A 25,244-nucleotide genomic window follows, 5' to 3' on the forward strand; every position below is an offset into this window, starting at 1 on the left:
GACACTTCAGTTCAGTCAATCTAAATGTGTTTGTAGTTTAACCACTGGATGGCGTTTGGATCCAGGTTGCATACTGCATGGTATGTAGCATGAAGTAGCTCAATGATAACATGAAGAACAATCATAGGTAACACAATTACGGAACCCCCTAGATTGAAGCTCTGCCTCATTAATCAGAATACACACCCACTATGTCCTTCAGGAATTCAACAGCAAAACAATTACAAGCAAATACAGTAAAACCTCATTATTTCTTAAATATGAACCAGTGTTTTCCAGTCCTTTTCTCCACCATCTTGCTGAACAAAGTCTTGGAATTACAGAGTATTATTAATTTGCAGTCACATTAACTGTGTACACAGAATCATATCTGCCATATTATGGGAGGTGAAAAGGGCCATTAAGGATATGATGCGGCTTCATTTTATGCAGGAAAGAAATTCTGTGAGTAGCAGTTAGTTTGTGTGAACCTACCTTCTGGACACCAGCCAACTCTGTTCCCCTGAAACCTCCCCCCACCCCCATAACACACACACACATACACACACACACACACACACACATACACACACAAGATAAAAATAGGATTTCTGAATGCAGCTCCCTGGATTAAGTAACAAAAGTTACATTTCAACCATAACCTTTAACCCTGGTAGAAGCCATAGCCACTAACATTTCCTCCCATTCCTTAACCACCCCCACCCTGCTAACAGGGCTGTGTTTATGTGAGTATACTGTATATGAGCTACTAGTCCACTGGTTACTGGATCCAGCTGAACATTGGTCCCAGGCGCTTCCACCCTCAGCATGACTGTCCAAATGTTGGAAACGCACCTCCAGTACACTACATTACACTAAGTATCTCACAGTATACTACATTACATTAAGTAGCTCACAGTATACTAAATTACACTAAGTATCTCACAGTACACTACATTACATTAAGTATCTCACAGTATACTACATTACATTAAGTAGCTCACAGTATACTAAATTACACTAAGTATCTCACAGTACACTACATTACATTAAGTAGCTCACAGTATACTAAATTACACTAAGTATCTCACAGTACACTACATTACATTAAGTAGCTCACAGTATACTAAATTACACTAAGTATCTCACAGTACACTACATTACATTAAGTGGCTCACAGTATACTAAATTACACTACGTATCTCACAGTACACTACATTACATTAAGTAGCTCACAGTATACTAAATTACACTAAGTATCTCACAGTATACTACATTACACTATCTCAAAACCATAACGAATACAGTGTGGAGGGTCCTGTGCTTGAGGCAGCACTTGCTGGCCACAGGAGAGTCTTGATGTGATCGCCAGCACACCTGCAGATATCTACATTACTTGGTTGTGTCACATTTGCTCAGTTGCATGAACTGGTAGGCACGGTACGAACAATGTTATGGTCATCGGTACCACAAATTACAAGTCACTTTTTTCATTAACTCGTTCCCAGCCTTTAGATGACCACTGGAAGGCCCCACAGCCGCAATACCCCTCCTCCATCACCCCCAAAACTTCCGGACGGAGTTCCCTACATTTCAGGCACTCCTCCCACTCTCCATTCCTTAAAGACAAAACGTTAACAAACGATATTCAGGATGAATCATGCGAACACTCGGGATCGCTCCCACTGAACTCGTAGTACGTTCACTTAGAGGACATCTGACCATTCATCTTACGCCGCTGACAATTGTAGCTACACGTTTTCCCAACTCCGAGGAGTAGCCGGTGGATCAGCTTTTGCACAGATCCAAGCGGACTTTCTTTACCCCGCGTCAGATTCCAGTGACAAAGGATTAGCCAGGCAGCTACACGACCTGCCGACATGGAACGTTCGTCTTTCATCGTTCTGCTTATCTTTGTATCGATTGGTAAGTGAGACAGCAACATATAAATACTCGTAATTATTTTACAGATCATTTTTGCAACGTCTTTTCCCAACAGTTTACATTGACATGAAAGTAGGCTATGGCTATTTTGCGGAGTCCGATTTTTGATTTGGAACAGTCGTTTAGCTACATTACCAAAAGGCTGACTAAATAATTTCACCGCTCATACATTGAAGGGACTCCTGAATATCGACAAACATTTGGTTACAAAAATGAACTTGTGGAAACGGACGTCCCAGATGTCTGACTTCCTCGTTAAGAGTTTCTTTCAGTAGCCTACAGGTGAGGTGTCATGGGTGTGGGAATATGTCCGTTTGGATTTGTGTATGACAGTTTCGTACTTTCTCTCCCCCTCCACTCCTCTCCCCCCCGGGCTTGTTTGATCTGTGATGGGTCCGATCACAATCCCAGTCCTTCACCCTAGATTAATCACGGTCAATCTTTGGTCGTTAATGAATGACCACGAGCGATAATTGCTTGCCAAGAGGGCGAACACCCATTAAGTTAAACGAAAATTCTTCTGAAAGGTTAAGATTAACAGATGTGACATCAGTCCAGTTAATTTCGGTTTCTGGTCCTAACAATTTCATTGTCAGATACGTAGGCTATATCCATCCCATTGATCAGTAGGGGGAATTGAAATAATGGGCTCCCGACCTTCATGGTTTCATGAAGCATTCGGATGTAATCATCCAGCGTTGTTCTAATGTAGCGTCCTGTTGTCACTTTACGACTACAGCACACAGATCAAAGCGTAGGAGAAAGAGTATGTATGTATGTTTATAACTCTTTCTCTGTGCGTCATTAAACGCTTCCGGGGGAGGGAGGGGGGGGCTACCTAAATGATTGCAATGTTGGATGATCAAATGAACGCTGTTAACAGCATGTCTCTAGTCTGGGTGAGGGGTAGGGATCCTGCAGTCTGCAGGTCAGCGCTGAACCATGTTCAATTATCAGTAGGGTTAGCCCTGGATAGGTTCAGATTTTGTGAAAAGCAAAAATCAAGGAGAGCTCCAGTAAACAGCCTCCTAGAGGGTTGAGGGCTGTGAGAGGCCTGGAGCGCCAGTAAACAGCCTCCTAGCGGGTTGAGGAGGCTGGCTGTGGCAGGGGAGAGGTTGCTGATGAGGCTTAGTGAGGGGCTGGAGAGGGTTAGGGTTAGACTGCCTCTCATCAGACTCCTCCTGCCAACCGATGTGCAGGACGGGTGATTAGGTGTGTGTGCTGATTGTTAGCTTCAGCATGTTGGTGTTCTGCCTTTCCCTGTTCTTGTTCAAGCAAGCCGAGAGAGAGAGAGAGAGAGAGAGAGAGAGAGAGAGAGAGAGAGAGAGAGAGAGAGAGAGAGAGAGAGAGAGAGAGAGAGAGAGAGAGAGAGAGAGAGAGAGAGAGAGAGAGAGAGAGAGAGAGAGAGAGAGAGAGAGAGAGAGAGAGAGAGAGAGAGAGAGAGAGAGAGAGAGAGAGAGAGAGAGAGAGAGAGAGAGAGAGAGAGAGAGAGAGAGAGAGAGAGAGAGAGAGAGAGAGAGAGAGAGAGAGAGAGAGAGAGAGAGAGAGAGAGAGAGAGAGAGAGAGAGAGAGAGAGAGAGAGAGAGAGAGCTTGCTGCTCTGTCTGTTCCTCTGCTTGTCTAAACAGGTTCCATTTTAGGGGCGTGAACAGACTCTCCAGAGTCTGTTCTAGCGTGTTCTCTCTCTCTGTAGTGTGTTCTCTCTCTCCACTGCCATGTCAGAAAGCAGAAGCTGGTCAGTCATGTCTGTGTAAGTGAAAGACTCAAGGACCCATCAATGAAGATGACTGAGACTACGTTTTTGCGTTTGCAGAAGAGGTTGGTCTCCACTGGAAGACCCACACACAATGTGTCTGGCGCTCTCACACGCACAAACACATGCTCTCTCCCTCGCTGCAGGCATGGGCAGTGTTTGGAAGGGACATATACAGTAGAATGCCTGTAATGAGATCTGGTTCAGATCGAAAGTGCTTCTCAGGCGGTCTGTGTGTCTCCTGGTCCCCCAGGTTAAGAATGTGTCCTGTACCCCTGCAGGCGTGTGTGAGGCCCGGCTGGTGTCCGTGTCCAGCACCCCCCTGATCCGCGTGGCGGGCCAGCCCACATCCATCCGCTGTGACGTCATCGAGTACGAGGGCCCCCGAGAGCAGGACTTTGATTGGGACGTGAAGAAGGGTGATGCGAGGGCTGTGCAGGTCATCTCCACCTTTGACCCCGAGTACTCGGACGCGTCGCTGAGGGACCGCATCGCCAGCGGCGACGTCTCCGTGGTGAGGCTGCAGGACAACGCGGTGGAGCTGAGGATAAAGGAAGTGAGGTCGTCGGACAGCGGCACCTACGTCTGCAAAACCCCGAGCACAGACTCCGTCATGAGCGGCGTCTACGAGGCAGAGGTCCAGCTCACAGGTAGGGGGAGAGGGGGCGTGTCTCTGGGGCGTGTCCTGTATACAGGTGTGTCCTGACTCATCTCTTCTGACTTCCTGTCAGGGTGTGTCAACAAACAGCGCTGGTTACAGAGTGTTTTGTGTGCAGGCTGTTCAGACTGAGGTAACAGGACAGCAGGAGTCTGCTCTCATGTTGACATGATGACAAGCTGAGGGGCTTGACTGCCGTTCATCTTTATGACACAGTCATGCTTCCCTGGGTGCTTTATAACAGTTTATCCCAGTAAATAACACAGGTTGGTAACATGGGGAGAGAGAGAGATATTTAAAGATAATAAGATTAACAGCTTCCACAGAAATGGACAGGGTGTCAGAGACGGTTTGTTGTTTCCACTGGAATATGGTTGGACCTGCACCCTCCTGGTTACTGATCATGTGCTGGTCTGTCGGTATGCAGTCCTTGTAAGTCGCTTTGGATCAACACGTCCGCTGACTGAATACGTGTGCATGTGAACACACAGCTTAGAGGAAGGAGGAAGAGAGAGAGAAGGACCCTGGGATTGAAGAAGGAGGATGATGCATGTTTTTGTGTGTTTATGAAACCAGAGGAAGGGAGGGCTGGATAGAACAGAAGACGTAACATGAGTTTGTCTGTGTGGCTTCAGGCGTCCGCTGGTTCTGACATTCAGAGTGGAGGAGAACCAGCACTCATAGCAGCCAACATCAACTCCCCTCAGGCTCAACACAGCTTTCTGTTCGTGTGTGTGATAGTGTATATGTGTGTGTGTGTGTACGTGTGTCATGGATATAATGTGTGCGTGTAGGGTGTGTGTGTGTGTGTGTGTGTGTGTGTAGTATGTGTTAACCAGGTCCCTCTCTCTCTCTGCAGTGATCCCTGACACCCTCCAGGTTTCCCCGAGGTCGGCCACGCCCATAGTCCCCGAGGGCGGGTCCTTCCTCCTGTCCTGCAATGTCACTCGCCAGCTCACTCTCCCCACCTACCTGTCCGTCACCTGGTTGCTACAGAGAGGAACCGGCCCATTGGAGGAGATTCTGACCTTCGGCCCAGGGGGAGGAGTCACCACCGGGGCTGGATACGCTCAGCGCAACTCGGACGGAGGAATTCGATTGGTTCCCCGCGGAGAGGGCGTGTTTGGATTGGTGGTTTTCGGGGCGACTGCGTCAGATGCAGGGCTGTACAAGTGTGTGGGGAGGCAGTGGACCACGGAGCAGGGGACGTGGAAGAACATCCGGGAGAAGAGCGGAGAGATGGGGGCTGTCAGCGTCACGCCCACTGGTGAGAGGGGGGGGGCTGTCAGCGTCACGCCCACTGGTGAGAGGGGGGGGGCTGTCAGCGTCACGCCCACTGGTGAGAGGGGGGGGGCTGTCAGCGTCACGCCCACTGGTGAGGGGGGGGGGGGCTGTCAGCGTCACGCCCACTGGTGAGAGGGGGGGGGCTGTCAGCGTCACGCCCACTGGTGAGAGGGGGGGGGTTGAATGGGTGCTAGCTGGAGTAGTTTCTTTGTCGTTCAAATGATTCTACCCTGACAACACTGTCTGTGTGCTTACTGGAGAGGATCTTGACCTCTAGCTGTATGTCAGCTCTGTCTCTCCTGCTCAGGAAGACCCTCACACAAGCACCAGGAGCACACACACACACTCTCTCTCACACACACACACTTTCTGTCACACTCATACACACTCACAGGTTTTAAGTGTAGTTGTTATGCTGTTGCTGGGGACACTCTTGGTTACCATATCCAGAGAGAAGGAATGAAAGAGGGTGCAAGGGAGAGTGAGAGAGAGAGAAGAAGAGACAGAGAGTTATAACTTGGGCCTCTAGAAGTGTCCGTATCTAAGTGCAGTGTAGCCAAGAGGAGCCCTTATTGACTGAGAGACTCAAGCAAAGAGGATTGGAGACGTCAAACGGGGAGATTTGCCATGGTTTTCTTTTGCAAATATGCAGGGATTAATAGTCACACACACACACATGCTGTCCAATCATGAGAAATCCAATCTGTAGCTATTCTACTGTTCTATAGAATCATATTATATATTTACACTTTTTTTACATTGTAACTTTGACATTCTACAATTGTATTTTTACTTTCTAATTGCTAGATGTTTGATATTGATTCATTAATTAATCAGATCACTCTTTCTTTGGGTCTACACACTGCTGGCTTCTGAGTCTTTTGATGTGACAAAACATTTTCTTCAAGTTTTTATTCGATTGTTAATTCCCCTTCATTCTGGGTGGTTCCTCATCCTGTCATCCCATAACGCATCTCGGTTCTCTCTCTCTCTGTTCGCTCTCGCTTGCTCTCTCTCTCACACACTTTCTCTTTCTTTCGTCTTTTGGGGATCTCAAATTTGCTAGAAATCCGTCTTCTATTGACACTTCATCTCAACCCAAATCAATGTCTGATGTGGGATGTAGTGCTCAGCTCCCCTGTTCAGCCCCAGAACGGCACACAGCCTCAGGGAGACATGGGATGAACACTTTCACAATAACATCGACTCTCCTTGAACGGCTGCCATGTCTCTCCCTCTCTTCCCTCTTCCAGCCAAGTCCCTGGTGGTGTCCGCTCTCTCCGACACCACCCTCAACGTGGACGACACTCTGACCCTGTCCTGCATGGTGACCTCCGACCCCCTGAGCCAGCTGGCGCTGGAGGTGTCGTGGCTGGTGGACGGGCGCGGCGTGGCCAGCCTGTCCCGGGATGCCGTGCTGACCAACGGCTCCACCCTGGTGGGGCTGCAGCGAAGCGGGCCGGGGGAGTTCACCCTGGTGGTGAGGGAGGTGGCAGGCTCGGACGCAGGGCTGTACTCCTGCAGGGTGAGGGCGTGGAGCCGGAGCGGAGAGGCTGGGTCTTGGTACCAAGCTGCAGAGAAGACATCCAACCCGGTCAAGGTCCAGGTGGCCCGGATAGGTGAGTGTCTGGGATGAAGGGAGCGCCGTCAGCAACACTACATTAAGGTTACATGAAAATACGTATCCGTACTGGAAGGAACCTTGTGGTTACCTAAGAACATGTTTAAACCATGTTTCAGTTCAGTGGAACTGGGAGCAACGACAGCAGTATAGAATAGTACTGAAGTGTAAGAAAGGGGGGGGGGGGGTGTTAGGGGAGGGGTGAGGTGAGGTGTGTGTGTGAGGGGATGTTGTAAAGGGGCAGTTGAAGGTTGTGTAACCAAAACAAGATCAATGTTAACATCCACTCACTCCTGAAAGCCCTATCTCCCCCACTTGTGTCATAACTTGTACCGCTAAACCACAGTGAAGCACCTTAGTTAATGTAACCTCTGTGTAAAGGGTTGACCCCTTTTAGTATGTTGGTAGTTTGATACAGTATGTAACCATGCTAATCAGGGTATTGTAGTTCCTTTGACCGTCTGAGTGTTCTCCTGTCTCATCATGTGAATAACGTCCTCCGCCTCGAATGATCTCTGAAGTCCCTTGCTTTCTAACTAACTGAAACACTCCATTATACCAGGCCATTACAGACACTCTTTACCCAAAGAGGATCACTTGCGCACTTTCACACACTGTTGGGAGCCTCGAAAATTACAGACTTTTTAACGTTTCTGGTGATGCCAATAATTGTGACCCAAACAAAATTACGACTTCTTGACCCACATTTTTTTTTTGCGATTTCAACTCGAATATTAGATGAACATGATATTTTGAGTGAAGCTGATGAACACAAACGCTTTCTTTTGCTTTAGACTGCCAGTACTTGGAGCTTGTGACTGTAACCATGTAACCCTCCCTCCAGCTAAGCTGCTAGTGTGGTCTGCTCACATACTGGCCTACCTCTGTGAAGAGGATTGATTAGTCAAGCCTGCTCACTGCAGCGCTAACCTGTGTGTTTGGTTTCATAACACTGTGTGTGCATGTGTGAACTGACCTATTGCTGGTTTTAAGAGCTGCAGTGTCTTGCGCACACACACACACACACAGATGGCACCCTCTAACCATCACCAGGCCAGTGGGTGGTCCACACAGAGCGGTGTCCACTATAACTCACCTGACGTGAACAGGTTGTTTTAAACCGACGTAAAACTGAAAATGATAGTCAAAGTTTCCGTAGAGTATAACATCATATATAAAAGACAGCTTAGTGGATCAGATGGACTCCTGTAGCGGCGGTTCTGTAGCGGACATAAACTTCTCATGAATCTGTCTCTCGTCTCTTGGTGGCTGAGCCTTCCTTAGAGGGGTGGGGGTGGGGGGGTCAGTCTTGGGTTACCCTCCAACATTTCTGCTGGATGTTTACACACACATACACACACAGACAGTATGTCAGCGTGGGCCTACGGAGCTGGGAGAGTCAGGACTCACCACCCGGAGCCCTGGGGATGCAAACCGCATTTAGCTGGAAATGCCAGCCTGACTCCTGTGTTAGCGCTAGCCTGACTCCTGTGTTAGCGCTAGCCTGACTCCTGTGTTAGCGCTAGCCTGACTCCTGTGTTAGCGCTAGCCTGACTCCTATGTTAGCGCTAGCCTGCTCCTGTGTTAGCGCTAGCCTGACTCCTGTGTTAGCGCTAGCCTGGCTCCTGTGTTAGCGCTAGCCCGGCTCCTGTGTTAGCGCTAGCCTGGCTCCTGTGTTAGCGCTAGCCTGGCTCCTGTGTTAGCGCTAGCCAGGCTCCTGTGTTAGCGCTAGCCAGGCTCCTGTGTTAGCGCCAGCCTGCTCCTGTGTTAGCGCTAGCCTGACTCCTGTGTTAGCGCTAGCCTGACTCCTGTGTTAGCGCTAGCCTGCTCCTGTGTTAGCGCTAGCCTGGCTCCTGTGTTAGCGCTAGCCTGGCTCCTGTGTTAGCGCTAGCCTGGCTCCTGTGTTAGCGCCAGCCTGGTTCCTGTTTTAGCGCTAGCCTGGCTCTTGTGTAGCGCTAGCCTGGTTCCTGTGTTAGCGCTAGCCTGGCTCCTGTGTTAGCGCCAGCCTGGCTCCTGTGTTGTGGTTTACGGATGAGGTTAACCCAAGGCCATTAAGGTGTTGTTTTGAAATTAAGTGTATCTGTGTAATGTTCCAACATGGATGTTTGTAAACTGCAAGGCCTTAATACTTTTTAATACACTCTGTCTTTCTACTGTTGCTCTGTTTTTCTTTCACGCTGTCCCACACACACTCACAGCCAAAGTTCAACATTTAGGAAGTGAGAAGGGCATGAGAGGAGAACCTTTAGGTGAGGATATCAAGGTGGAGACCAAGTGAAGGAATGTTATAAGTTTCCTGGTCATCCTGCTCACTTTAGTCATTCACACAACACACACACCAACACAAACCCACACATCTGAAACCAGAGACCCAAGCTGAGGGCTGTCAGCAAAGCCTTGGTCTGTGAAGCAGGTGGTTACACGTTTGTTAAACTTTAACAGTATTCAGACATAGTTAACTTGAGTATAGTTAGGCCCCTGTTTAGTTGCTGGCAAATGGTATGCGAATGAGAAGCCAAACAGGGAAATACTATCAAGATCAACCGTTACTTGAGAGACAGGGAGGGATTGTGAGGTAGAGAGGAAAGATTGAATGTGAGAGAGAGTGAATGTGAGAGAGAGAGAGGGAGGGAATGTAAGGGAGAGAGAGGGAGGGAATGTAAGGGAGAGAGAGGGAGGGAATGTAAGGGAGAGAGTGTGAGTGGGGTGGGGTTAGAGAAAGTCATGTTTAGTGCAGGTATAAGCAGGGTAGTTTCCGTCTGTTATAAAGAGACGTTATCTCTGTGGCAGCACGCCAAACCACATGGAACCAGAGCACAGCGTTACTCAACGTTAAATTCCAGACCTTGTGTCGCACCTTTGTAAGTTGTTCAGGAAACGCAGGGCTTGTTGACTGGTTCCTGGTCAGAGTCCACCCTGCAGGAACACATTTTCTTCATCCCAGCAAGGATGGTCATTATCCATGTGTCTCTCTTTTTGTCTCAGAAGAAGCTTTTGTTAAGTATACTGTCTTAGTTGTTTCACACAGCAAACCATCCACCCACCTGCTTTTAGTTCTTATCAGTGCCATCTCATGCAGGCGTACTCATTTATGTAAGTACAGATAAACACTAACAATAAGCTGCAGTCGTGGTGCTTATTTGTAGTATTGACACCTGTTTTCAACACCCCGACAGTGCCTAGGCAGTGTTGACTGTTGAAACCCTTCCCTGCACCGAGTCTTATCCATGAGTCATCTCCAAACAAGTCTTATGCACGAGGCTCCAACTGAGGTGAAACTGAAACCGGTTATATCAGAGTTACTGACCCCCCGAGACCTGTCACAGTTCTAGAGAAGATTTTCTGTCTCTAACAATAGCAGAGTAGTTGATGAATCCAACCTTAGCCCCACGTTTGTCCCTGTCTCTCAGGACGAGTCCAGGCTGTGTGCTGAACTCTGGACAACGCCTCTGCTTGGCGTGAGGAGCATTTCCTCTTCTGAGGTTCCACTAGATCTTATCCTCATAACCTGCTCCGCTCTGGCTCAGCGACACGCTAGTCAGCTAGCAGACACTTTCATCCAAAGCGACGCACAAATAGCGAGAGTATACAGAGTACTACAGAAAATCGAGGATGGGAAGTACATGGCTCTAGCAGTGTTTTGGTGGTCGGAGTCAAGGAACGGTCTGCATTTACAGGCACAGCTGAGCTGACCTCAGATCAGAGGTTGTTCTACAAGGCTGGACTGTAGCAGTGCATGTTGGCGGAGTTGGGTGCAGAAGAAGTTGATCCTAGATCAGTTCAGTATGATCCTAACGCCACCCCACCCTGCTTCCTGGGTGAGAGAGACAAATGACCTTCGACCTCCTCTATCACCCTCACATCCAGATCCTCTACAGCAGGGTTTCTTTAAATCTCTTGCAAGATTTATTTTGAAGCATTTGTGTGCCTCAGCTGAAGAAGGCTGGAGTCTTCACACTGCGCGGGATTGTGCGCCTTTGTTCTATTTTTGAACCAACTGTGTGTGTGTGTGTGCGTATGTGTGTGCGGTGCGTGTGCATGTGTGCGTCAGAATAAGAGAGACAGAGAGAGCGAGAGGAAAGCAGGGGGTTGTGAGAGAAGGATATGGGCACATGGGTAATTGGCAGGGTTCCTCTCATCATGAAAGAAGTGGGAAGGATTTGCACAAACAACGTGTGTGTGTGTGTGTGTGTGTGTGTGTGTGTGTGTGTGTGTGTGTGTGTGTGTGTGTGTGTGTGTGTGTGTGTGTGTGTGTGTGTGTGTGTGTGTGTGTGTGTGTGTGTGTGTGTGTGTGTGTGTGCAGGCAAAGATGAGGGGGGGGTTGTGTAGCAGATGGTGACAGTGCATGATTCAAGCCCTGTGACGTGCAGATAACATTATGCAAACTCAACACACACACACATATATACACACACACACACATACATACAGATGGCCCTAATAAAAGGCTGAGGTGTGTGTGTGTGTGTGTGTGTAAATCTTCTGTCAAATGAAGCAGAAAGAGCCGGTTTGTGGGAGGGGCTGGCCTGCTGGACCTGGCAGGGCTGACACCCTCCACACACCCCTCCCCACCTCCCCTCCTCCACACACCCCTCCACCCCTCCCCACCTCCCCTCCTCCCAACATCCACACACCCCTCCACACCTCCCCACCTCCACACCATTTAACACTGTCACACTCAGACGTGCGTGTGAGGAGGGGAAGTCTCATGCCCTACACCAGCTAGTCTTGGCTTCAAATGCCTCTACGCAGAAAATACATCACTGCCCTCATTCTACAGCTTCTTATATTGCAGTCCATAACCTTTATACAATGTATTCTAACCTTCCCTTCAAGGTTTTTGTATGTATTGTATTTTAATGATTTAAGCTCTGCATACTTATTTATGATGGTTATTAATTGAAGGTCCATCATGGCTTGCACCTGGTTTGGTGATCATCCCGTATTCCACTGGGATCAGTTTCTGGATGACGTCATCCCTTCTCTTCCTCTCTGACATCATCAACTCTCTCCTGCAGAGCCTAATTTCTCGGTGACCTCCAACCTCGTGCTGACCCCCCAGGCTGCCGGTGACCCCACAGAGCTGGCGTGTCACGTGACCAACATCACCCACCTTCCTGCAGTGGGAAGACTGGGCGTGGCCTGGGAGTACAGTACACTTCCTGGTCCTCCCGGAGACCGCCCGGTAACCGCTCAGACAACGCAGCTGATTGGCTCCCTGGATGCCCAGGGTAACCTCCAGACAGGAGAGCTGTACCGAGGCAGGGTGGAGTCTGGTGTGATCTCTCTGACCAGGGTCAAACCTGACACATTCATGCTGCGCTTTCTACAAACGCAAGTAAGGGTGTGTGGCTGTGGTGTGTCGTAAGAGGGTGAAGGTGGTGTGTGTGTGTGCGTGCGTGCGTTTGAGAAGTGAGGCTGAAGGTGTGATATGCTGCAGTGTGCCTCACGCTGTGAATCATCCTCAGGACTTTCCCAGCAACGTACCTACGTCTCTTTTCCTGACTCACATCCTGTGTCTCTCTCTGTCTCTCTCTGTCTCTCTTTGTCTGTCTCTCTCTGTCTCTCTCTGTCTGTCTCTCTGTCTCTCTCTGTCTCTGTCTGTCTCTCTCTGTCTCTCTCTGTCTCTCTCTGTCTCTCTCTGTCTCTGTCTGTCTCTCTGTCTGTCTCTGTCTCTCTCTGTCTCTCTCTGTCTCTCTCTGTCTCTCTGTGTCTCTCTGTGTCTCTCTCTGTCTCTCTCCGTCTCTCTCTGTCTGTCTCTGTCTCTCTCCGTTTCTCTCCGTCTGTCTCTGTCTCTCTGTCTCTCTCCGTCTGTCTCTATCTGTCTGTCTCTGTCTGTCTGTCTGTCTGTCTGTCTGTCTGTCTGTCTGTCTGTCTCTCTCTCTCTCTCTCTCTCTCTCTCTCTCTCTCTCTCTGTCTCTGTCTCTGTCTGTCTCTGTCTCTGTCTGTCTCTGTCTCTCACGTTCTCTGGCCTCTGCTCCCCAGGATGGAGACATGGGTGTGTACACCTGCTCTGTGAGCGCCTGGACCCCCGCCCGGCAGGGGGGGGTGGAGCGAGCAGCTGAGCTCAAGACTCTCCCGCTCACCTTACGCTGGGAGTCCAAACGTTAGTGCCTGCCTGTCTGCCTGCCTGTCTGTCTGCCTGTCTGCCTCTCTGTCTGTCTGCCTGTCTGTGTCTGTCTGCCTGTCTGTCTGCCTCTCTGTCTGCCTGTCTGTTTGCCTGTCTGTCTGCCTCTCTGTCTGCCTGTCTGTCTGTCTGTCTATCTGCCTGCCTCTCTGTCTGCCTGTCTGTCTGTCTGTCTGCCTGCCTGTCTGCCTGTCTGCCTGTCTGTCTGTCTTCACAAACATGTTTCTAGGGATGTTTATATTCTAACAATAGATACCATGAACCAGTCCTATGACCATGAACTTAAACAATCACACAGACACACAAACTCAACCGTTCACATGGCAGAGATGGTAGCACAGGAAGACATGAGTCATTGTTTCCACAGCTTGGTTTTTATTGACATCCTTCAAGAAGTCACACAGAAGAAGGACTTGTTCTCACCCACAAGCATACACACATACACACACACACACACATACACACACACACACACACACACACACATACATACACACACACACACACACATACATACACACCAACACATACACACACATACACACACACACAGACTTCCTTCTCTAAACATCTCTGTTATGATGAGAGTATTAAGTCATGATGAGACTATTAATTCATGAATTGGTAAAGCAAGTCAGGAATTGGACTGGGTTGATGTATAGACTAGCTGATTGATGTAGCGACCAGCTTGCTGAGCGTGGTGTGGTGTGGTCCGCTGCAGGCCCGGGGCTGAGCGTTGTGGCTCAGACTAGGCGTGAGGCATCAGCAGGGGGAGCTGCGTTCCAGATGAGCTGCAGCGTGGTGGTGGAGCATCTGCAGGAGCCAGGGTTCTCCGTGCTGGTCCAGACCCAGGAGAACCTGGAGGGAACCCCCAGGACCGTGGTGTCCCTCAGCCCAGACGCTGTGCTGCACTACGGGGGGATCACCGACCCCAGCCGCAGGTACCCTGGAGACACGCATGCATAGTGTGCATGCACACAGTGTGTGATGATGGTGGGGGTGATAACGTTGATGACAATGATGGAGGGGATGGTGATCGTGGTGGGGATGGAGGTGGTGGTGGTGGTGGAGGTGATGATGGTGGTGGTGATGATGGTGGTGGTGGTGATGATGGTGGTGGTAATGATGATGGTGGTGATGATGGTGGTGGTAATGATGGAGGTGGTGATGATGGTGGTGGTGATGATGGTGGTGTTGGTGATGGTGGTGGTGGTGGTGGAGGTGGTGATGATGACAGTCCTCTCCCTGTCTTCAGAGACAGCCTGGTGCTGGTGAAGACCGGCCCGGCAGAGTTCAGCTTCCGCCTGGCCGGGGTGCAGCTGTCTGACCGGGGCTTCTACTGGTGTGATGTCACAGCCTGGACCCGGCAGCGTGGCCAGGCCTGGACCCGAGCTGTCAGCGCAGAGTCCAACAAGATCCAGGTCACCTTCGACGAGACTGGTGGGTGTGGTTAGGGGTCACACAGGGGTCACGCACTGTTCTATCACTCTTGACTATTATGTTCATCTTATATTCTTTAATAAATTAGTATATCATATGTTGATATTTATTATGGACATTAGATGTTAACATCATCAGACGGAAATGGAGAACGCCAGTGTTAGTAATATGATGTATGTGTGTGTGTATGTGTGTGTATGTTAACGGCCGCATCCTCAAAAAAAAAGAAAAAAGAAAGTTGAATTGCTTCTTTCTTGTCTTCGTGTACCTTCTGCACTTGCCCCCAACATTTCACTGTAACCATATCGAAACCATTTTGATATTCTTAATACTGAATGAAGGCCTTGTGCTGATTATGGACACACAATAAGTGTTTTTTTGTTTAACGTAGGCAATGTGGTACAGAACAACTTTTGGTATCCCCCCCTGACTTGGCAGCTTTGCAGTGAAGACACATCATTCACTAGCATATATACTTATGTTTATACTTGTGATTCTTGAGTTGTAAGTCTTGGATATCTATATTTAACACATGCTTAAAAGCTCGCACACACAGGCTTGGTCGACCTACTTTGCCGTGTTTGATGTTACTGGTAGAAGGGTAGGAACAGGGAGGGTTAGCTTCTCAATCTTCTGTCTCCTGGGAAGTACGGACGGTTCTTTTGCTCATTCTCTCTCCTCTTTACCTCCTCTCTCTCTCTCTCCTCTCTCTCTCTCTCCTCTCTCTCTCTCTCTCTCTCTCTCTCTCTCTCTCTCTCTCTCTCTCTCTCTCTCTCTCTCTCTCTCTCTCTCTCTCTCTCTCTCTCTCTCTCTCTCTCTCTCTCTCTCTCTCTCTCTCTCTCTCTCTCTCTCTCTCTCTCTCTCTCTCTCTCTCTCTCTCTCTCTCTCTCTCTCTCTCTCTCTCTCTCTCTCTCTCTCTCTCTCTCTCTCTCTCTCTCCCCCCCCCCTCCCTCTTCTCTGTGTGCCTCTGTGGGGTAGAGGCTTCAAAGCAGCGCCCCATGGCAAATCTTTACTGGACAAATCAGTTACAAGCTGCAAGGATCCGTATCACTGATTCTCTTTTCCCTGTGTGAGGGTTCAACTGTGTTTGTATGTTGAACAAACGCCAAGAAGAGACTGCACTGATCGTGAAGGGCACGCATACACACACACACACACACAACTCTAAGACCTCTAATAAACACAGTACATTAAATGTGCTGGGCTTGTAGTTATGTGTGTGTGTGTGTGTGTCTTCCAGGCCCCTCGTTCTCCGTGGATATCAAGTCTGACACCACCAAGGTGTTTCCCTGGGAGACAGCCAAGATGGAGTGTAACCTCGGAGTGTCAGGATCCTCCCGCAGGACTGGTAGGAACCTCACACACACACACACATTGAACTACACACACACACACACACTCACACACATTGAACTACACACTCACACACTCACACACATTGAATCACACACACACCCACTCACTCATTGAACTACACACACACACACACTCACACACACACACATTGAACTACACTCACACACACACACATTGAACTACACACTCACACACACACACATTGAACTACACCCACACACTCTCACACACACACAACTAAACTATACACACGCAAACGCTCACATACTCCTTTACTCGCGCTCACTCTCACTCGCTCACTCACTCAATTTTATTCATTTGATCTCAAAAAGAAAATTCCACCATAAACACGTCACAAACTGCCATTAAAATGAATTCCTGTCTAAATGAATAGGTATCACATCATGCTTTATGTCATCACATGGCTTGTTAGTCGTCTGTAGTGAGTTTCAGAAGCTCCCGGGTGTTTAACAGTGTTGATACTGAGCCAGACTCCCTGAGACAAGCCTCTTGTCACACTCCCTCCCTCCCTGAGAGAGAGACACTATAGAGCTGTGTAGAGATGAGAGAGAGAGACTATAGAGCTGTGTAGAGATGAGAGAGAGAGAGAGAGAGAGAGAGAGAGAGAGAGAGAGAGAGAGACTATAGAGCTGTGTAGAGATGAGAGAGAAAGAGAGAGAGACTATAGAGCTGTGTAGAGATGAGAGAGAGAGAGAGACTATAGAGCTGTGTAGAGATGAGAGAGAGAGAGAGAGAGAGAGACTATAGAGCTGTGTAGAGATGAGAGAGAGAGAGAGAGAGAGAGACTATAGAGCTGTGTAGAGATGAGAGAGAGAGAGAGACTATAGAGCTGTGTAGAGATGAGAGAGAGATTGAGCTGTGTGTTGAGTAATGCAGTGTGATGCGTCTTCAGCATTCTTACCTAGGGACAAGCCTGGGCAGGACAGAGTCATAACTCTGGAATGGAGCTTGGAGGGGGGGAGGAACATGTGATAACAGTTATCACTCGTGTTCACCTACAGTGATTTTCTGGACCAGATCCCTTTTCATCTTGTATATCTCCACTCTCCTGGCCTCGACCCTCAAACATGAAGACTCGTCTGTGTGTGTACATGTTGCGTGTTTGAGACACACAATGCCATTATTGTGTGTGATGTTGGCCTTGTTGTTCCGTGTACCTGTGCAAGCGTGCAGACTCCCTGGAGACGCTCCAGTGTGGAATGTGAGGACAGGAAGCTCGTCGTTTTCACAGGAAATGTGTGTGGACGTCAGTCGAAACTGCAGTCAGAGTACACAAACTTATTCTTGTTTTCGGACAAAATATGTTTGTTTTGAGTACCCAGTGTACCACCCTTATCCTTGAAACTTGAAACTGCTAACAAGCAAAAAACAGTTCAAGTTTCCGCCAGCCAGAATCGTATTGAAGATAATAGCCTGTCATGGGCTCTTTCGTCTTACATTTTGGTTTACAGAGTTCTAGAACTGTCCGTTGTATCTGCAGACTTCTGAAACTGTCGGTTGTATCTGCAGAGTTGTAGAACTTTCCGTTGTATCTGCAGAGTTCTAGAACTGTCCGTTGTATCTGCAGAGTTCTAGAACTAGCAGACATCCCCACCTGACCCGCACAATCCCGTTACCCAGCTGCCCCTGCTTGGCTTTAGCAGCCTGTAATTCATGATGCTTTCCTGTGGTTCATTAGGCGGAGGGAGGGAGGCAGGGGGTGGAGGAGGAGAATGAGAATGACTCCCAGGTCTTTCACCCCCGTTGGGTGGACAGTTCGGCCATAGATGTACAGATTATAGAGCAGGCTTTGAAATCAACATAATGATTAGCTGCTGATCTAGTAGCGTGGATGCAGACGGTTCATTCATCGTGTGGTGTTGGCCTTATATGTGGGCAAAGAATCGAACCGCTAGTGTCTGTCCTGGTGTCTGTCCCCGTGTCTGTCCTGTCTGTCCCGGTGTCTGTCCTGTCTGTCCTGGTGTCTGTCCTGTCTGTCCTGGTGTCTGTCCCGGTGTCTGTCCTGGTGTCTGTCCCCGTGTCTGTCCTGTCTGTCCCGGTGTCTGTCCTGGTGTCTGTCCTGGTGTCTGTCCTGTCTGTCCTGGTGTCTGTCCTGTCTGTCCTGGTGTCTGTCCTGGTGTCTGTCCCGGTGTCTGTCCTGTCTGTCCCGGTGTCTGTCCTGTCTGTCCTGGTGTCTGTCCTGTCTGTCCTGGTGTCTGTCCTGTCTGTCCTGGTGTCTGTCCCGGTGTCTGTCCTGTCTGTCCCGGTGTCTGTCCTGTCTGTCCTGGTGTCTGTCCTGTCTGTCCTGGTGTCTGTCCCCGTGTCTGTCCTGGTGTCTGTCCTGTCTGTCCTGGTGTCTGTCCTGTCTGTCCTGGTGTCTGTCCTGGTGTCTGTCCCGGTGTCTGTCCTGTCTGTCCCGGTGTCTGTCCTGTCTGTCCTGGTGTCTGTCCTGTCTGTCCTGGTGTCTGTCCCGGTGTCTGTCCTGGTGTCTGTCCTGGTGTCTGTCCCGGTGTCTGTCCTGTCTTTCCTGGTGTCTGTCCCAGTGTCTGTCCTGTCTGTCCTGGTGTCTGTCCTGGTGTCTGTCCTGGTGTCTGTCCTGGTGTCTGTCCCGGTGTCTGTCCTGTCTGTCCTGGTGTCTGTCCTGGTGTCTGTCCTGTCTGTCCCGGTGTCTGTCCCGGTGTCTGTCCTGGTGTCTGTCCTGGTGTCTGTCCTGGTGTCTGTCCCGGTGTCTGTCCCGGTGTCTGTCCCGGTGTCTGTCCCGGTGTCTGTCCTGGTGTCTGTCCTGGTGTCTGTCCTGTCTGTCCTAGTCAGTGAACTTGTATGTGCTTGCAGGAGTGTGTTGTTCTCTGGTTTGTGTTGATTTCCTCTCTGCTGCCCTGCTGGCTTCAGCCACATGTGACTGGGGTTATGTGACTGGGGTCATGTGACTGTGCAGCCAGTGTAGTTTAGTTGTCATTTGTGCTGAATGGTGTTCAAGTTAAATAGGAAGGGGCAGTTAAATATGAGATCCTTCCTCTTTCTCATTGAACTGCCTCTTTCTCATTGAACTTGAACACCATTCAGCACAAATATACACATACGTAGCATCGCTCACTGTTAGCAGTTGAGTGTCTTATATCAGCATCACTAACGGTTGGCTGCGTTGCTTAGTCTTCCAATCCACACCCACACAAGGTTGTTGTTTCTGAAGAAACCTCAGCTAGTGCAGGGTAGCGGCTCCAGCCTGGCCAGGACCAGCGAGCCCTTTTAAGGTCTGGATCTGCGTTTGTTCTGGTTGACTGGTGTCTGCAGAGGGGGGCTTGTGGTAAAGCATTAACGAGCTTCACACAAAATGAGTCTTCTTCCCTTGTGAATCACGACATCCGAGTCATTTCATCTCGCTGTCGTCGCTCGCTATCCTTGCCTTCTGTTGTTTCCTTGACTATTCTTCTTTTAACTTTCATGTTCTTGTACCTCTGCTCTCTTTTTGATTCATCCTTTCCTCCCTCTCTCCCCCCTCTTGTTCTAGCAAGGGTATTATTCCAGTTCTGTTTGTGTGAGCAAGCAAGCGTGTGTGTGTGTGTGTGTGTGTGTGTGTGTGTGTGTGTGTGTGTGTGTGTGTGTGTGTGTGTGTGTGTGTGTGTGTGTGTGTGTGTGTGTGTGTGTGTGTGTGTGTGTGTGTGTGTGTGTGTGTGTGTGTGTGTGTGTGTGTGTGTGTGTGTGTGTGTGTGTGTGTGTGTGAGTGAGTGGGAGGACCAGCTCTAATAGCTCCTCTCTCTGACACAGTAATGACCAGCTAGAGGTTCCCCTCAGAACAGGAACCTGCTGTGCTGTCTCCCAGCCAGACAGCGACGCACACACGCACACGCACACACACACACAGCGATGTCTCCAGATCCACCTCACACAACCTCACACTCGTCCTCAACACTTCTTGTCTCCGTAGGAAAAACGCAGGTTAAATGTGAGGCTGTACGAACGAATACATGACACAATGCATCATGGGAAATGTAGTCAAACCTTTTAACGTATCCTCCCATTCCCCCTCCTCCTCCTCACCCCACAGACGACGTGTCGTATGAGGTGAGCTGGTTCCTGACGCGCATGCGCGGCGCTCAGACGAGCACGCTCCTCGCCAGCGTCGACCGCTTCGGCGTGGTGAGGAAGGGCCAGCGCAACTCCAGCAGCGACGTGTCTCTGGAGCGCAGCGGGCCCCACACCTACACCCTGAGCGTTCACGCCACCCAGGACAGCGACTCGGGGGAGTACCACTGCCTGGCCACGCCCTGGCACCTGTCTGCTTCCACCGGGGCCTGGACCCAGGCCGCTCAGATCAGCTCCACCAGAGTGTTCCTCACCGTACGCTTCGCTAGTGAGTAGTGTGTGTGTGTGTGTTTCAGTGTGTGTTTGTGTGTTTCAGTGTGTGTGTGTGTGTGTTTCAGTGTGTGTGTGTGTGTGTGTGTGTGTGTTTCAATGTGTGTGTGTGTGTTTGTGTGTTTCTGTGTGTGTGTGTGTGTGTTTCAGTGTGTGTTTGTGTGTGTGTGTGTGTTTCAGTGTGTGTTTGTGTGTTTCTGTGTGTGTGTGTGTGTTTCAGTGTGTGTTTCTGTGTGTGTGTGTGTGTGTGTGTTTCAGTGTGTTTCAGTGTGTGTGTGTGTGTGTTTCTGTGTGTGTGTTTCAGTGTGTGTGTGTGTGTGTGTGTGTTTCAGTGTGTGTTTCTGTGTGTTTCTGTGTGTGAGTGTGTGTGTGTGTGTGTGTGTGTGTGTGTGTGTGTGTGTGTTTTATTATTATTATAACCTTTATTTAACCAGGAGAAGACCCATCGAGATTAAGAATCTCTTTTTCAAGGGAGACCTGGCCAAGATAGCCAGCAGCATACATACATACAAATATAGTTACAAAAATACAAAAGGAAACAAAATATAGGCGTTAGGGTCGTACCCTGGTACATTAAAAACATTTACATTTTAAGGAATCTGTCTCTCACTCTTTCATTTTTAATTTAAAAGCATTAAGCAAGATTAATTCCTTTAGTTTCAAGACATTTTGCAACATATTCCATGCCGAGGGTGAGGATTACAGAAATGCCCTCTTTCTAATTTCCGTACGGGCATATGGTACAGATAGTATGACGCAGTCTTGCAAACGCAGAGAGTATTTCCCGTCACTCTTCTGCTTTATAAGGACACACAAATAGTATGGGAGCAGACCAAGAATGGCCTTATATATAAAGGCATACCAATGACAGAGCCTACGGGTGGTCAGAGCAGGCCATCCTACCCGAGAGTATAACTCACAGTGGTGAGTTTCAGTGTGTGCGTGTTTCAGTGTGTGTGTGTTTCAGTGTGTGCGTGTTTCAGTGTGTGCGTGTTTCAGTGTGTGTGTGTTTCAGTGTGTGTGTGTTTCAGTGTGTGTGTGTTTCAGACTGTGTTTCAGAGTGTGTGTGACTCTTCTCTCTCTCTCTCCTCAGTGTGGGACTCCCTGAAGCTGCCCCTGCTGTACGGTGCGGGGGCGTCCCTGGCGGTGGGCGTGTTCTCCCTCCTGCTGGGCCTGGTGTGCGCCCACTGCTGCTGCCGGAACACCACACACACCCCGCGCTCACGCACCAAGCTCATGGACCTGGAGATGGACTGACACACAGCCCGTCACACACACACGCACACACACTCTCTCTGGGACCATCACGCTTTGCTAGTCCAGTGAACGAGGGGGCGACGAGCGTGCATGGCCAGGCACGTTACCACCGCCGCGCCGACCGACCAATTGCAGCGCTTGGAGCTTTCTGATTGGCCGATGGAAGAGGAAGCATTCAGTCGTGAGGATTGCCATTGGCTGGTGTGACGTGTGACTTGCACTACAAAACTCCTGGACTACATCTCCCTCGAGAGGACTCTACCTTCTCTCCTGAACACTAGTTTTTGAAATGACTTTTTTTAAGCTTTAAACAGAGACGTGTGTGTGTGTGTGTGTGTGTGTGTGTGTGTGTGTGTGTGTGTGTGTGTGTGTGTGTGTGTGTGTGTGTGTGTGTGTGTGTGTGTGTGTGTGTGTGTGTGTGTGTGTGTGTGTGTGTGTGTGTGTGTGTGTGTGTGTGGCGAACACTCCCCACGCTGGAATAGACAGATGTATTTCCTGTCCCCCACCTCCCCCTTGTCAAGGTGATGATGTCATAACTGTGCGACTGGGATCCAAATGACCTGGTGCACCGTGACATCATACACTGTGAGACTGTAGACTTGAACCTCCTTCCCCCTCTATAGTGCCCCTGGTGCTACCCCAATTGTGAACAACGCAGAGGAGCCTGTTTACACCCCAGGCTCAGATGACATGTGGTCAAAAGGGAGAATGAAACTGGATGGAAGTGACAGAGAATGTGGTCGGCTCTTGTGACTCAACCAAGTTACAAGAACAAGTCATCAAGCAGCGGATAGAGATGGACGATGTATAGAAGAGTGTGTATACGTCGTAGGCTGGGCTGCTAGGTAGCAATGAAACAGGATGAGCAGAGGAAGTCTTGGTGCTGTGTGTGTCTCTGCCTGCTCTGCAGCTGGGAGCAGCTCTGCTGCTGATGGTGCTACACCCCGAGGCCTTCCTCTCCTACCCCCTCAGAAGCACCCTGGGCTGGGTTCTAACACTGCTGCTGCCCCCCCCCCCCCCCCCTGTCCTTCTGGTAGACGAGCAGAGAGTAATTACTGATCCGTAAGCCGAAGAGGCTGAATTGAATATGGGTCAGTTTAAACCACTATAAAGTTATGTGCATTGTCCCAGTTGCACGGTCTAATGAAGGCACTGTTGTTTCCTCAGAGATGTTGTTGTACTGCAGCTTTAAGGGTTCAAATCACTTCCCATATTAGTAGATCACAGTTCCAGCATGATTAAGCAGTCTCTCTACCTCTCTCTCCCTCTCTCTCTCTCTCTCTCTCTCTCTCTCTCTCTTTCTCTCTCAGCTCTTCCTCTGGGCTACAAGGTGTGTATCTTCAGCCAGCTCAGTCCTGGGACTCTGACAGAGACTGGGGGTGTTTGTCCCAGTCCCTTGGGCTCTGCTGGCAGTTCTCAGCCTGGGGACAAAGAGCTGCCCTTCCCTGTTAATCCTCCACCAGGCTTTAGAGGCCTTTATAGCTGATATCCTGTCCTGTCGCTCCATCGACAAACAAACGTGTTCAACAGTCCTCATTCTGCACACGCCCTAACTTGAATGCACATACACACATACACACATACACATAGACACGAGCATGGCTCAAACACACACAGCTTGAACATAACCCTACCTACCCCCATGCATTGCAGTGTAACGACTTGAATTTACATTCAGCACACACTGACACACACAAGGAGAGACAGTCTAACAGCATTCCCACTTGTGCTGCAGCCCTTCAGTGGAGTACCAGCTGTCTGGGAAGGGAACCAGGCCGGGTTTCGGGTTTGGAATCTGACAGGGTTTAGTCCACTCCATCCCTCCACTGCCCCCAGCAGGAGCAGAGTGGTAGTGCCAAACTAGAGACTGACGCTTCCTGGTGTTGAGACTACTCCTAATACACACGACACGCAAACACACACACACACTACACACACAACCCACAATAAAACACTTCAAGTGGTCATGAAAGTCCTTTGTAGTTTATTTTTAGTTTGACATTATTTTGTGATAGATGTTTTTAAATAGATTTCTAAGTCTTCTTTTTTGTTGTAAATGACTATAAAAGCTTCTATGAATTTTATCTGATTTGAATATTGTATAGTTGTGCCAATGTTTCCCTGGGTAACGATCAATCAGGTTTTTATATGATGCTTCCAGCCTTCTGAACAACTTCAAATATTTCTGCCAGAATAAATGTTTTATAACTGTGCGTTGGGCTGATATGAGCTTGTTGAATCGTTCCATATTCTCTCCGTCTCTCGTGTTCTTCAGGGAATCAGCCCTGCTCCTTCTCTTTTCTCAATTAGAAATGCAGATTAGTTTTATGTTTAGAACAGAATCTGTCAAGCCCCCAACCTCCAGTGAGGTTTGTTTTCACTTTTTCTCCATCTCTCTCTCTCTCTCATACACACACACTCTCTCTTGCCCTCTCTCTTGCCCTCTCTCTTGCCCTCTCTCTTGCCCTCTCTCTCGTCCCCTGTCCTCTCTTCCTCCTTGTCTCCGTCTCTCTCATTCTTCCTTTTCTCTCCATCACTGGCACCGTTCCAGTTTTTGGTGCTGTGGTTTTTCATCCAAATCTGTGTGTGTCTCTGTGTGTGTCCTCCAACCACACATCATTCCTGCACATCCAGAGCTGCAAGATCAACCTGCTCATAAACAGTGTCTGCTGGGGTTGCGAGAGTCACTAAGTTAATAATGGTTATGGAAGGTTATTATAAAATGCTAAACTGCTAGCTGTGATGAAGCTGAGCTGAGGACAGCGTTTCACACGGCTCTGGAGGAGAGCTTAGGAGCAGAGAGTGGTTCTCATGGCAGGGACTGTCTCTCTGACACCCTGAGGGTGAGGGGGTGGGGGAAGTTCTACTGAGGGTAGGAGGGCAGCGTGGAACTCTGGAGATGGAATGCAGCGATGACTCGTCAACACTTTCTCGTCATGGCAACGTTGTCAACAGACTTTGTGAGTGGCGGTGAGAGGGAGGGGGGAGTTTACGGTTTGGGTTAGAAGATATCTGACCTGAGTCCTGAAGATGTCTCGCATACACACACACACAGCGACAGCCTCAGTCACAGTCCCATTTGTAACATCCAGAACACTAAAGTCCCTGTATGGCAGCATTCCAACCAAGCAGTGTGACTTGTCCTTGTAGGGCTGAGTCCTCGGCAGGGGGGCCCTTCAGGCACAGCCTGGACAGCTATCTGCCTGGCTGCACTTCCATCTAGTATGAGCCAACACTCATACTACCATAGTATCTAGTATGACCCAGTCCTACCATAGTATCTAGTTTACCAGATGAACACACACACACACACACACTGGTTCATCTTCTCTGATTAGATTAATCCATCTAAGGGTTTTCTTACCCTCTGCCATGCTGCGCTTCCGAAGTCAATGTTTAATGCACATTCATTCATACAGTTGTCATAACCTATTATGAATGCTGTATGGATGCTCATGTCTTGCCTGGGGCAA

The 25,244-nt window shown here is 49.2% G+C and overlaps 1 protein-coding gene across 1 annotated transcript; it reads left to right on the forward strand.

Moving 5' to 3' along the window:
- Positions 1 to 1,610: 1,610 nt before the first annotated feature.
- Positions 1,611 to 23,984, forward strand: LOC146260595 (prostaglandin F2 receptor negative regulator-like). Its single transcript, XM_084668406.1, has 11 exons — positions 1,611 to 1,905; positions 3,957 to 4,325; positions 5,193 to 5,600; positions 6,871 to 7,236; positions 12,257 to 12,576; positions 13,224 to 13,344; positions 14,087 to 14,306; positions 14,621 to 14,805; positions 16,046 to 16,153; positions 20,207 to 20,512; positions 21,608 to 23,984. Exons 1-11 carry the CDS (start codon positions 1,860 to 1,862, stop codon positions 21,769 to 21,771), a joined length of 2,613 nt encoding a protein of 870 aa, XP_084524532.1. The 5' UTR covers positions 1,611 to 1,859; the 3' UTR covers positions 21,772 to 23,984.
- Positions 23,985 to 25,244: the final 1,260 nt, after the last annotated feature.

Source organism: Hypomesus nipponensis, chromosome 12 (genome assembly GCF_054491055.1).
Source record: "Hypomesus nipponensis isolate SF chromosome 12, ASM5449105v1, whole genome shotgun sequence".
NCBI lineage: Eukaryota > Metazoa > Chordata > Actinopteri > Osmeriformes > Osmeridae > Hypomesus > Hypomesus nipponensis.